Here is a 14,122-nt window from a genome sequence, read left to right on the forward strand (position 1 = left end):
AACATATGGCCCACCCCCAAGTATTCAAGTGATTCTTGAATAGGGGGCAGCACCCAGGCCTGTTCTGATATGAAGGGGACCAAGACAGCTGCCACCCTAGGACCCTATCCAGCACCCTCCAGACTAACCTTATTCCTCAGTTCCTGCTGAGAAGGGTATATGGGCTTGGACCCAGGGTCTGCAAGTCTAGTCCCTGCTATCAAATAGCAGCTACTTCCTTTATCCTCCTCCTAATGAGCATCTTTTTCTGACCATCCTCCGTTCCTTCCCCCACCCCCACAGGGCTGATGGAGCTGGAGAGCATGGAGCAGCAACATTACCTTCACATTGGTGTGGACCGCCGATTCTGGGGGGTAGACGATGAAATGCCGGAGGGTGAAGCCAAATCCCCCCTGTGGGCTCTTCTGGAGCACCACCGTCTTCGGCCCCACCCAAGGAAAGGACTCCTCCAAGGGGGCATTGGCATTTGGGGAGGCCCCATCTCTCCGGCCTGGTGTTGGCTGTCGGGGACAAAGAAGAAAGGATATTAAGGCAGAGCCCAACACAGATTTCTGTGTTATTCCCACCTCACCCTCCTGGGCTCGAGCAAAAGGAAGAAAAGCACTGGTGTTCATGCACTGCACTGGAATTCACAAGGCTCTTGTTCCATACCCTGACTCTGCCACTGACTTGTGGCATGACCATGGGCAAGTCACTTTGGTCTAGATGGGCGGTACCCAACTTTCCAACACCACGGGCCAGATGAGTGGAGTAGGGTCAGCCTGTGGGCCAGATCCCATGCCAAGTCGGCCCGCAGGTCTTATCCCATGCACTAGGATCCAGCTACATGCAGGCCCAACCCCACATGCCCAGATCAGGTCACAAAGCAAGCCCACATGCTGGGGCAGGGCCACATTATCCGGCCTGTGGGGGGTCCCCATGTGTCCAGAAATGGCAGGACAGGAGCAACAAAGCTGCCACCAATCCCCCACTGCCAAGTTTCTGGACCTGTGGGCTGGATCTGGTTTGCAGGTCAGAGGTTGAGCACCACTGGTCTAGATCCTTTGAGGACTTTGGCCCCTAATTCTCACTGATGTCAACGGAACTTCAGAACTAAATACCTTTAAGGACTTGGGCTTTTGTCTCTCTGTTTCAGAGATAATGCTACTGCTTTTCCACCCCTTGTTCTCCAATTTCCAACCTGTCAAAACTGTAAACTCCTTGGGATAGGGATTCTTTCGCTATGTTGGTACAACCCCTGGCATAGTAAGTCCCCAATCTCAGCCTCTATGGTACCTAAACTGACGGTCAGGGTCTCTCTGTGCCAAGCACTGGACACGCATATAATGAAAAGACAGTCCATGCTCTAGGAATGCCTCCTTCATTTCTTATCCTGAACTATTCCTATGTCCAGTTAAAAGGTTCAACATTTCTTCTCAGAGGTGGCTTCAAAGAGTCCCTTGTCAGTAGACTGCTAAGTGCTTTGGGAAAAAGGAAATTACAGAAAGCTATGAGGTGGTGGTGGTAGCAATAATAATGCTGTAGCAAGTCTATAGGTTCTCAGGGGACCTCACAAGCTCCTGGGAGGAAGCAACTGCCACCCCACTCACAGGTGGGTAAACTGAGGCATGGCACAGCCAAGTGGCCTGCCCAAGGTCACAGCGACTTAGCAGCCAAACCTTCTCCAGCCCTGTCTGTCAACCCTGTGACCTGCCCATAAGACCATCCTTCTTCCCCCACAGCGGCACTCTAGGAATGATTCATGGGACAAGACCTGCAGTGTTTCCTAGGCCAGAAAGCTCACTGCAGACATAGCCAGATTCCCTCGGAGCATCAGAGCAAGAGGTTTCCCCATCCCTTTGGTTATGTGGCTGCCCACAAGTGATACCACCACACTCCCACCCTGCTTAGGAAGAAAGGAGTGTCCTTTGGGATTGAGTGAGACACTAAACGTGACCTGAAAGAGAAATGACAGTTAATGGTAACTGCCTGCTGAGCAAAGAGCCAAGGGATCCCATTCTGCAATGAACACACCGCTGGAAATCAGACCCCATTTCTCAGAGATGGGGAAGGCTGGCTACAATGCAAAGATTTACTCTCATTCTGTTCTTGACAGTGTCTAATAACATCCACATGGACCTTTAGATAGGGTGGCTCTAAGCTGCAAGTTTCAAACCCGGGCAAATTCACCTCTTCAACAGCCCTGTGCCTAGGCCAGTGCTACACTGCCAGATGCTCATGGGCAGTAAGACTTGTTTCAACAAGGGAGAAGTGCCCCAATACACTCAAAGATCTGGGCTTAACTAACTGACTCAAGATCACCCACGAACGTCTGTGGCAGACCAAGAAAATGAACACAAGGTTTCCCACCTCCTTGCTCAGTGGCCATTGGACCATCCATGCTTCCTTGCTCCAGGTATTCTGCTGCCCAGTTCCAAGTCTGATGGCTCCTAATTGCACTGCATCATTACAAAATACAGCACCCTGCCTAGATCCAACCTGTACCCTACCACACAGAGACCAACCCTGATTCACTTACATGCTGCTCATGAAACACTTCACACAACACGCAACATTCAAGGGGAGAAATTAGCAGGCTCTGGCTTGAGGGGGAGCCACATTTCTAGTCAAAGTTCGAAAAGAAACAGCAAGGCAAAGAGGCACACACCCAGGCCCAATAGTCACACAGCGCTTGTGGCAGCCTAAGTGTGTCAGTTAAGGGTGTGATTTTCTAAACCACACAGTTAGACCAGTGCAAAACCTAGGGAGGCTACCTTCTTATAGGTATAAAGGTGCTTGCACTGGAATGCTTTGTGCCTCTCCACAACTGCAGGTAGCTATAATTGGCAGAAGCACTTTTATACAGTCTCTGTATCACCAGGGGACATACTCTGCCTGGGCAGCTATGGTTAAAGTCAGGGCTGTGCAACTGAGGCCCTCAAGGGGCCAACATGCAACCTGTGGGCTCCTTCAGCTTTCTCTCCCACAGCTGCACAACAGAAGAGGGCGGGGGAGTGGGTGGAGGCTACATACCACTGGCACTGTCTGCAGTGTGGGGTAAGGGGCTACATGCTGCCCATACTGCTTGTGGAGAGAGGGGAACAGGGACCACCTTTTCAGCATATGGCCAGCCTGGTGTACAGCCCAGGTGCTTCATGCCAGCACCGCACACAGCCCCCAGCCCTAGGGAAGTTGGGCAGCACTGACCAAAGCGCTATAGATTATGCAGCACCAGATGGCACAAGCTGCACTGGAGAAGGCTCTCACACACATGCAAGTGAGACTGTGGCAAACTAAAGGGAGGAGAGGCCAGTGGTTGGGGCAGGGAAGGAAGAGCAGCAAGTGAAGGGCTGCAAAGCTGGCTGGACACAGCCCCTGGAGGGTCTGAGGGAAAGCAGGAGGTACTAAACAGGATCCAGCAGCCAGGGTGGTGGGGGTTGCGCCTGAGGAGGAATGGGCATAGCTCTGGAAGGCAGGCAGCAACATGCTGGGGAATCAGGGAGGCACAACCTGGGGGTGGGAGGCTGCAAGGAGAGAGGAGCTGGGAGCAGCAAGCAAAACAAAACAAAAAATGCCTTCTTTTCTAGCTCTAACCATGGGAACAGCCACCGCTTTGGTCAGTGGAAAGAGGATTGTGAGGCACCTTTGGCTGGAGGGTATAAAACCCTTTCCATGGAGGGAGTGGGAGTTGGCACCATTCTGGGCACTGGTAATGAACATTTCCTGGAGCAGATCCCACTTCTCAGGCCCCAGGGAGCAGCAGCCTCCTCTTCCCCTCCCTTCCTGCAGGAAGCTGGACCGCTCCTTTGTTCTCTGCCCCACTGCCCCCTAACAAAGCCAGAAGCTGCCAGGTTGACTAGACAGTGCCACCTCATTAGGCCCCGCTTGGTGCTGCTACTGGAGAGCAGCAAACTGATTTTGGCCAGGCAATTGAGAGCAATCCCAGGACACTGCAGCTGTCCAGCGAGGTCACAGAAGAGCCTAGCACACCTCAGCTGTGTCTCTGACTGGATCCAAGGCCCAGGGGAAGAGATGCGTCTGATCTTTATAACCCAACCCTTCTCATTCTTTGGGGACAGCCTGCTGGGAACATAGCCTCAGCAGGGTATGGGAAGTAGATGTGCTGCGGCCAAGCTGGAGCTGACCCTCTGACCACGTTCAATCAGCCAACCAAAGGAATGAGGGCGCAGGGTGTAATCTGCAGCCTTCTGTCTCCATTCTTCCTCCCCTGCCACCTCACCCTGCTGAGTCTTGCAACGTGACACTCTATAGTTTCCAGACACTCTGCACCTTCCACCCCCCAGCTGGAGACCAATTTTCTTTTGATTCCAGGGTGTCTTTCAATCTATCATATGACCAAAGTGGATTACAGGGTGCGCAACCCTCTGGCCATTTGTGGCCACTGCCCAACTGATCCCTCCTCTGGGGAAAGCCTGTTCTCCCTACACACACACAGAGCTATGACAATTCCAGGCTCTTCCCAGCAGCCCTCCCACTGGCCCAGCTCCCATGGTTTTGCTGAGAACTGGGAAGGCTGTTTCCAATGAGAAGTGCGGCAACAAGCATCACGCTCAAACGAGTGGCCCAGGCCCATCAAACAGCCACTTCAGTGCCTTGGAGGGCGCCCACTCAAGTGGGGCTGAGGGTAACTGCATTGGCTATGGCTGTGATTCTCTATCCACAGAGACTGATCAACACTAAACTTAAGCAGGCTCCTTTAGACGCGAGAGCCTACTTTTGAGAAGTCAGCCCAGAAATGAGTCCTGGTAGGACTTGCAAGACAAACATGCAGTTATAGGAGGGTTCTGTTCTCTATGGCTTCAGTGTTTGGTTTGTTTTTTTTATCGATACCCCACTGCTCAAAATACCATGCCACAGAGTAGAGATGAGATTAAATGCTGAAGTGCTTTGGAAAATGTTAAGTGAAGTCTCATTTTCATATATGCAATTTAGGGATTGCAGCATAATAGAGGCAGAGAGTGAACAAATATGAATTAACTAGCACTGTGAATGCAAAGTGAATTGTTAAACCAGGTTAGCCTTTGTATTTTATTCAGACTCGAACCAAAGAGGTCTTTAGTCAGTTTTGCTTAATTTACTTTGGCAAGTAACTCAACTAAACCGAGTTATGACCCCTTCCATTCTGAAGAGGTGTGTCTACACAGAGAGTTGATCAAGTTTAACCAATTCATTTTAAAAGGCAATACCAAGATTAACTTTCCCTGGTGTTTCCGTGTACATAAATTTTAGGGCACTGAAGACCACAAGTCCCAGAGCCTATCAAGAATGAGATAGGTTCCTAAATCCCTTCCATTCAACGGGATTTAGTTTTTTTTGAAAATGTCACCCACAGGTCCCAATTCTGTGCTGTGCTGCATGCTCCGCCTGCAGTGCCTTAAGCCTAAATAAACCAGGACCAAGGGGACTCTGGACCTTTGGATCATTATGAACTCATTAGTGACACAACTCGGAAAGCATCACAATATTGAAAATCAAGACTGGACAAAGGGTATGATGGCAAACCCAGAAGAAAACTCAGCTCACAGGGGAACAGGGAACTTCTGCAGCATTGGACTGGAGCTTGGAGGTCAACAGCAGTGGCTGGGACCAGATAAGGAGCAGAGTTGCACAGGAAGGATGGTCCTGCAGCTAGGGTGCTGGGCTGAGGCTCAGGGTATTGGGCTTCCATTCCTGTCCCTGGCTCAAGCCCCTTTAGAACCTTAAGCAAGTTCCTTCATTTAATCATGCCTTAGTTTCCCCACCTGTAAAGGGGAAAACAGAGGGGAAAAAGGTAGGTTTCCTTGCAGAGGAGAAGTGAGTCTGCATTAACACAAGAGCTGGGAAAGGCTCATGGAAGAGTGCATTAGCAGGAGATAACACTGCTTAGCCATCCCAGATGCCAAGGGGCTCCACACCTCACTGAAAAGAACAGCAGCAAGATGTATGTCCAGCCCCACTCTCGCTTCAAAGTACATTCCCAGGCAAGGGAATCATTCCTCCATTCACATCACTCCCTGGTTGTGGGTCTCTCATCTGGGACGTTGGCAGGGAGAGCCCCAGGACTCTTGACTAGCAGTGAGCCATTCTCTGGGCTCCATCTCCCCTACAGCACTTCCCCCAGGCCTTGGTTGTTTTGAAGATCTTTCCCTGGCACAGACAGGCAAAGCTCCACACAGCTGAGTCCAGGCCCAGGCAGGAGGGAGCTGCCCAGGGGCAAGAAGGGGGCTTGCAGATGGGTTTATTGTGCCCCAGCTGCATCTGAGCTGCACACTGGTGCTGGGAGGCTGGAGTCACCAATTCAGACATCCCCCAAGGCAGTCGCTCTGAAACACAGCCAAAAGAGACCCTGATCAGGTGGAGGAGGCAGATTTTAATCAGTGCTGGGCCAGCCGCTGTAGCTCCAGCCCTCGTAGCTTCATCCCCCAATGCCCACGGGACTCTCAGACATAAGAGAGATCCAAGCAATCTATCAGGGGCAGAGAGGCCTTGCCATGCTCTCCTTTTACAGACAAGGCCTTCACAGTCCACTGCTGCCCAAGCTTTCGTGGCTGGTCCCAAAGCGGCTCCTTTATTCAGCCTAGGGCTGGTAATGAAGCTCCTCATATTCATGAGATGAAGCCCTCCCATCATCTCTCTGGCTACGCTCTGCATGTCATTAGCCCTGTACTCACTGAGCACTTGAACAACTGCCTACACAGAGAGCCAAGATGGGCCAAGGTGAGCTGAGCCATATGACAGCACCCTGGCTACTAACTGCTCCCTCTGCTTACAGCTCTGGAGGTTTGAGGGCTTTGGATCCAGCTGCACAAATAATTGGGATTCCCAAGGAGAATTTGGCAACTCTCTGTGGAATACCAGCTGGGGGGAGGGCACAGGGTAGGACACGGCAGTAAGGCAGTGGTGTAAGAGGATGGAAACAGCAGCATGCACTATGCAGAGGCCTCACTCCATCTTGTTCCAGATCTGAGCAGAAGGGTCACTGCTCCAAAGGAAAAAACAGCCCAGTGGCAACCCCACACTCCTCCTGGCTCCCTCTTGTCACAACAGCAAGGAAAAAGGCAGGAAGCAGGATAAATGAGGGGTTATCAGAGGTCAGCACCAGTGCAATAAGTGTCTGTGGCAGCCTCCCATTCCACCGAGCATTGTTTGAGTGTGGAGAAAACATGGGGAGGGGCAGAGAGAAAGCTGGAAATGAAGGAGAAAGAGGGAGGGTAGAAAAGAGAAAGAAGGGGAAAGGAGAAAATAAACTAGGATGTAAAGAGAGGGATGCAGGAGGCAGCAAGGGTTGCTAAAGTCACCTCACATGCCAGTGTGACTGTGGGGGTGCAGGCCACCTCCAGGGACTCTCCCGCCCAAGATTTCCTCCCAGGCATCTTTCATCACCGATGTGTCCAAGCAGCCGGAGAAAGCAGAATAGCTGATCAGGCTGCATCTATTAGATAAACCCCCTCCCCACACCCTCCCTGTGATATGCTGGCAGACAGAAAAAAGCCCTTGCTGCCAGATAAGGCCAAGATAAATCCCACATGGTATCCCCCAGATACCTATGAAACAAAACAAGTCAGCAGACAGGCACAAAAGGGACCCCCAGCTGCCCCCTTCATCCCCCCTACCCCAGGAGAGTCCAGAACATGCAGCTGCTCTGCCAGAGCAAGCCTGGCTGGAAAGGCATATGTTCCAGTTGGTTAACACGGCTGATGGCCTGGAGAAGGTGGGCACCACCCTGCCAAGAGACAGAGGTAAAGGATAGCAGGTACTGGCTTGCTGAATACAGCAACCATGCTCAGATGCCCTGTGCTGCCTCAGGACTTCACCAGACCAGAGAGGGAAAAGGGAGACACATTCAGGTATACCTGGCTCCCCTCCCCTACTGTCAGTGCTCACACTGCAAGCCATGGAGGCTCCATCCCTGCCATTGAGAAGGCAACACCACAGCCCAAGAGACATTAGCAAAAGAAAGCTCACTTACATATACAGCTCCTCAGAAAAGGGGCTATCCACTAGGTGTGTGTACAGTAAAGTGCACAACGGGACTCTCATCTCAATGGGGTCTCTAGGTGTGACAGTGATGCAGACAACAAGAACAACAATCGGCCTGAACATGGGGTTTCGGTAGTTGTTGAAACAGCACAGATGGTTTTATACATCCAGTTCTGGGTCAGCTGAACAGAAACTCAACATCTAAACCCCTTAGGCATCTTGGATAATCTCAGCCTGTGGTTCCATTCTCAGCCCTGTGAATATGTTTTTGGTCAATCAATGCCTTGCCTGCTCCCCAGTTTCCCAACATGTAAACAAGCCTAGGGCTGATAACACATCAAGGCCGCGGGACAGGTTATAATTTTAGATTCATAAATTGGGGGGGGACCTATTTTTGATATTCTCAGATGGACTACGCTGGAGATGCACAACTATAATCCCAACCCATTGCTCCTGCTCCCATATCTTCCACCACTCACAAGATCTTGAATTTTCCCCAGGGGCACACAAGCCCCGGTCAGTAAAGATCTAAGCCCATCTCAAGACAAGACCACAGCCTGCTTCCCTGGGAACAGATCTGGCCTTGGATGTCAAAGTGACCAGGATCAGCACCTCAGAGTGGGGCAGGGGAGACAAATAGCACAGAACAATGCCAAGAGCCGGGTCCTTCTCTCCTCCCCTGCCCAACAGCTGTGGATGCCTTTCTACCCTCCTGGTGCTCTGAGGGCATGGACAGCTGGCTGAGCCTTATCAGCTTGATGAAACAATGCTGCAGAGGCCACTTCCCAGCAACGGAAGGAACCGTCAGGGCCCTGTTTATCATCCCTGTAGGAAAGAGCGCAATTAAACTGGAGAAAATGGTAGAGCAGGGGACCCCGGGTAATTATAGCCAGGACAGAGGCAGGCTATACTTTACTAAAATACACAACTTAGTGAGAAAACAGCCCGAGGCTTGAGTACTTTTTGCTACCCTGTACAAGCTGGCGTGGATCAGCAGCTGGAGGGAAAGAAGGGCCCAGTCTGGGGTTTCTGTGGGGTCCTTTTCAATCTCCTTTTCCTTCTCGGTCAGGCTCTCGTTAATATTCACAGTGCCATGGTCTGAGTGGCAGCTGAATTAAGTCACCTCTTGGGGAGGAGGGAGGGCATGGGAGAGAGAGAACCCACACTGGACGACGAGTGTTGAAATTCAGATGCCGTCTTCCCACTGCCCTGTTAGTTTGTGTGTGAGGGAGGGAAAGGAAGGAAGTAAAAAGGTGAAGGGAAGAATGAGGGACAAAGGCCAAAAAGAAAAAAAAGAGAAAGAGACGCACAGAGAGATTGAGGGGTGCAGAATGAGAGTGAGAGGGCACACAAAGGGAAGGGGTATAAAAAGCCTTTGTCTGTTTTTCTGCGCTGAGTGGGCCTTTTTGCTGGTGCCGGGTAAATACAATCATGCTATAGAAGAGCAGGCCTGTGGGAACATGCCAACCCCAGCCCTCAGGTGCCCAGCCTCCTACGCAGGAACAGTTCACCTTCCTCTGGCCAGGTGCCAGTGTTGCCCACTCCAACACCATGGACTGGACAGAGGAAAGCATGAGCTCTCCTGGTACTACAGCTTACACACTGATGCCACGCTAATGCAGAGTAATAATGCTGGCATGGTTTAGACCCGGCCCCATGATACATCCTGGATATGCCTTGAGGTACTCTTGAAGTCACCTTCCAGAGATGAGCCCCTCTGACAATCCACCCTCTCACATACAAAGCCAGTCTCAGGAGACACCCAGTTCAGTGCTTAGATGTCCCCAGGCTAGTGCTGATATGAGTAAGAGTCACCTGCATATCTCCTGCCCACCTGCACCTCATTCTTCTGTAGCACTTGGCATCAGAAGATCTCAAAACCTTTTACAAAGGAGACCAGTGTTGTTAAGCATTGTTAACCCCACTTTAGAGATGGGAAAACAAAGGCACGGGAAGAGAAAGGGAGTTGCCCACTGATCTCCCCACCTCTCTTCTCACAAGTCAGTGGCAGAGCCAGGGACAGAATCCAGATCTGCCAATTCCAGGTTCCCTTATCCATTAGGCAGCACTGCCAAAGATCCTGCAAATAATTTCTCTGGGAGCAAGGATGGGAGACAGTGCTAGGGAATCCCAACTCCACCACTTCATGGCCTTCCCCAACACCCTATATGGAGCCCTCAAGACACCCTGCCCCCAAATACTGCTGGGAAAATGAAGAGCAAAAATAAAAGCCCAGGACAATCACTCCCATCTAGAGATTGCTTGTTGGAAGGAAAAAGAAAACTCACAGTGGGTTAGCTCTGCCCTCAGCCTGAGGTCACAGACAGAGGAGAAGCCCAAGCCAAGCCCCAGAGTCACATCCAGCTTCACTGTGGGTCGCATGGGGAGAAGCAGGAAACTACTGCTGCTCATGACATATAATGCAGGGAGACAAGGACCCTCGGTCCTGGACCAGGACCCCTTTGTGTTGGGTGTTGGCCAGCATAGAACAAAGTGCTGGCCCCTACCGCAAACAACTCACATCTATATTCAGAGCAGGAAGGAAAAACCCTTCCAACTCCTACAGCAATATCACAGTGGCCTTTGCAGCCACCGCTCCACAGTCTCTCTCACTTGCATCAGAACACCCACCAGTACCAAGCACAGAGGAGTCACCGGGAAGCCCCTGTATAGGCACCACTTCACGTCCTCCTTCAAGACAGCCTGCCACTGACTGCAGCTATCTGGGTAGTGTTTTACACTCTCTACGCCCAGAGAAGCCATGGGGTGCAAGGCAGAATAATACCAGGCCCAAGGGGCTTCATAGCTACCAGGCCTCTTGGAGGACTGTACTCTGGGCCTACACAGTTCCAATAACTGCAAGTGTCCATCAGCCAAAGTCTTGAGGCAAGACAAAGTAAGGGAGCCTTCCAGTTCCACCAGGGATCCTAACTTGTCTCTGTGGCTGCCCATGAGTGCCCCAGCCCAGCCCAGCTACTTTTCCCATCTGCGGTCTCCATTGTCTAGGCTGCCTGCTTGCTGGATTATTTTTAAGCTGACAGCTGAATGCACCCTTGTGATTCTAACTAGTGCAGACAAGCCTCAGAAGGGGAGACAGCAAAAGGAAGCAGCACAGGCACTCCTGAACCCCACAGACACCCACCCGTAGCCAACACCGCTGCCTCACCTGCAACATCCACCCCAGACACACTCCAACCTACCCACCCGGCCCTGCCAACCACAGGGACACAGCATGTCTCTGACACAGCTATTAAGTGGCATTTAGTTTAATTACATATCTGACCATTGTAGCAGCTGCCTGCCATTCTGCTGCCCAGTGTCTCTCACGCTCCTGCTACCTCCCCTGCATATTCCCAGGCGCTGGCAAGATGTTCCTCTGGAAAAGGAAGGTTACAGACAAGGCAGGATGTCTTCCCCAACTGGAAGGTTGAAGCCCTGGACAAAGCCAGTTCATCAGACTCTCTGGTGGACCAAAGGATAACAGTGTTCCAGCTTGTACCCCAGAGCCTGGCTGATATCCATTCCATATGTTTATCTCCAACCACACATACAGGCTGCAATTAAGTAATAGCAGAAAGCAAAGGAGCCTTCCTTTTTTAGCCTTGCTTTGGTGATGAGAGGAAGTTGGCTTCTAGCATTCCTTGCCCCAGTGCCCAAGCTTTGCTTTGCCCCTTGTAGCCATGGCAGTATCCACACCACAGGCAATTCCTGCCCTTTTCTTCAGGCAAGCTCTTCCTCTTGGCCTACTGCTTAGTCAAGAGTAGTCTGGTGCCTCTAGCACAGGGTAAAGCCATCAGGGGGCCAAATTAATCCCAACAGAGCTGTTCTAGAGATAACTGAGGCTTCACACATCTAAAATGAGCCAAAGGGCCCATTCTGCAGCCCCTGCTCACTGTGAATGGCACTCACCTAAAAGTGAGTGGCTCTACTGCCTTCACTCAGACCCACTGACCTGAATGCCGCTACTCATGTAAGTATTGTTTATTCATCATAAGGGCTGCACAATCCAACCATAAGTGTTCAGTAGATTATACTTCTAATAAACTACAGAAAGCTCATCTAAACCAGTGGATCTCAGCATTGTGCAGGAAGGCTGAGCATTACATTACTTGGCATGTTTTCTGGTGGCATCAGGAGTAAACCAGAGATGGTCATACAGTCCACACACAGGATAATATTGTGCTCCAGTAGAAACTTCAGGTACACTGGATCTTCGCAAGTCTAGCTGCACAAACCTGTCTCTTTGGCAATGACAAGATCATCTTGTGTGTTTGCCTTACCATGTGTCCCATCAGTGACACTTCCTCATGCATGCAAACTGAATGCCTCACTTTGCCCGACTTCTGCCTCCAACCTATTTAGCTTGTGCCCCACACCCCAAGGACCTTTAGTCCTCACCGTCTCTATGATGTTCTTTTGTCACCATCTCTGATCTCTCTTCTGCTCTTTTGCATCTATCTGCATCCTGATCACAAGAGCTACCAAAACAAAAGACAAGCAGGAGAGCGTAGCCCAGTGGGTAGGACACTTGCCTGAGACCCATAAGGCCTATCTTATTACCTGCTCTGCTGTGTGATGAGAGAAGTCCTTTCTCTTTCCTGTGACTCTGCTTCACTCCCGTCTTTTATTATGTGTTCAAGTAGTGCCCCAGCACAAGCAGAGCCAACACTGGATGAGACCACTGGCTGTCATTATCATACAAACAACGACCTCCAGACAAAATGCACATTCCACTCCAACACCTGATTTGTCATCTTTCCCATTTGTTCCTCGCTTTCTTGCCCCCTCTTCTCTGCAGAAAGCCAGAAATTCCCCTTTCTTTTTATTTTAACTAAGGACAGAAGCCTCCCGAGGTGCTCCAACCAGCTGCATCCCTCTCATTAATGCTGCTCCCCTAAAATTCATAGGCATTCACAAGTAGCACAGCTAGGATGGTGAGGATGTCACACAGCAGCACCTAGGAAGAGTGATGAAACAAGCCACGCAATAATCAGATGCCCTGATTTTCCAAAAAGGGAGGGGAGGGTCAAGACAAACAGAGGCAGCTCCTTTCTGCTGTCTTGATCCTCAGACCAGGCACTTTCAATGTTTCTCAGAGCTCCTTTTTACTATATTCTGTTCATAAAAGCAGAAGCAGCTTAAACGTCTCAGAGCCCCCTTTATCCAGGGCTTTTTGAGCAATTCACTTATTTATCACCTTCATCTGAGGTCTGAATATGCTTGCATTTCACAGATGGAGAAACTGAGGCTCAGAGGAAGAAAGCAGTTGGCTCATTAAGTCACCCAGTAAGTCAGCAACACAAGCAAGAAAAGAACCCAGGAGTCCTAGCATTCTCAGTCCCCTGCACCACCCCTTGCACTCATCCAGAGTCAGCAATAGAAACCAGGAATCCTGCCACTCACAGATCCCTGCACTAGCCCATGCTGTCACCTAAAATCAGCAGAACCCAGGAGTCCTGACATTCCCAGTCCCCTGCACTAATTAACTTAACAATGCCTCCCCAATTTTGTTTTGAAATGACACGCACCAAAACTAATCACCATCATCATTTGTGCAAGCTAGTCGGACATCTCGGCGCTGGGCATGACGCCCGCCACTGACTCACTCACCAACAGGCCAGCAGATTCTCAATTCAGAAACACAGAGATATCCTAACTCCCTTCCCTTTATGTTGCTGGCCCTGAGGTCACGATCCACTCCTGTTCTGTCTGCTTTGCATTTTGTCTCCCTTTGTGAGCCAACTCGACAGCCCTTGGAAGCGACAGTGGGGCACAACCTGAGCACACAGCTAACATGCAAAGCTCCTCCTCACACCTCCGGTCATTCATTCAGACCCAAGCCAGCTGCTCAGGACAGTACAAAACAGGGAGTCAGGAAGAGGATACAGCTGGAATCCAAATTGTGGGGTCTCTTTGTACCTACATTTCCAGCCCCCCAAAGTCCTGTCACACAACACTCACTTTGTACCCCAGCCCCACATATTTCTTGTTGGCTTTCTGTCTCTCCTCAGGCAAAACTCCAACTGAAGCCAACAAAGTTTAATCCACTGTCATGTATGGTTACTAGTACCTTCTCAGCTCACATAAGCATGGTAAAGAACTTTGTTTAGAGAAAGGAATACCACTCCACCAACCTCTGCCCAGTCACGTGTCCCTCCCTCCA

The 14,122-nt window shown here is 50.7% G+C and overlaps 1 protein-coding gene across 6 annotated transcripts in view; it reads right to left on the minus strand.

The window, feature by feature from the left end:
* The window catches only part of ARHGAP23 (Rho GTPase activating protein 23), a 142,640-nt gene that overhangs the window by 68,251 nt on the left and 60,267 nt on the right, over positions 1–14,122 (minus strand). For all 6 annotated transcript variants that reach the window (XM_090044587.1, XM_090044586.1, XM_090044585.1 and 3 more), the window contains exon 2: positions 321–500. In XM_090044587.1, coding sequence (XP_089900713.1) covers positions 321–500 — 180 coding nt within the window. The remainder of the gene's footprint in view (positions 1–320; positions 501–14,122) is intronic.

This window comes from Crocodylus siamensis, chromosome 4 (assembly GCF_052110815.1).
Source record: "Crocodylus siamensis isolate JL-2025a chromosome 4, ASM5211081v1, whole genome shotgun sequence".
Lineage (NCBI taxonomy): Eukaryota > Metazoa > Chordata > Crocodylia > Crocodylidae > Crocodylus > Crocodylus siamensis.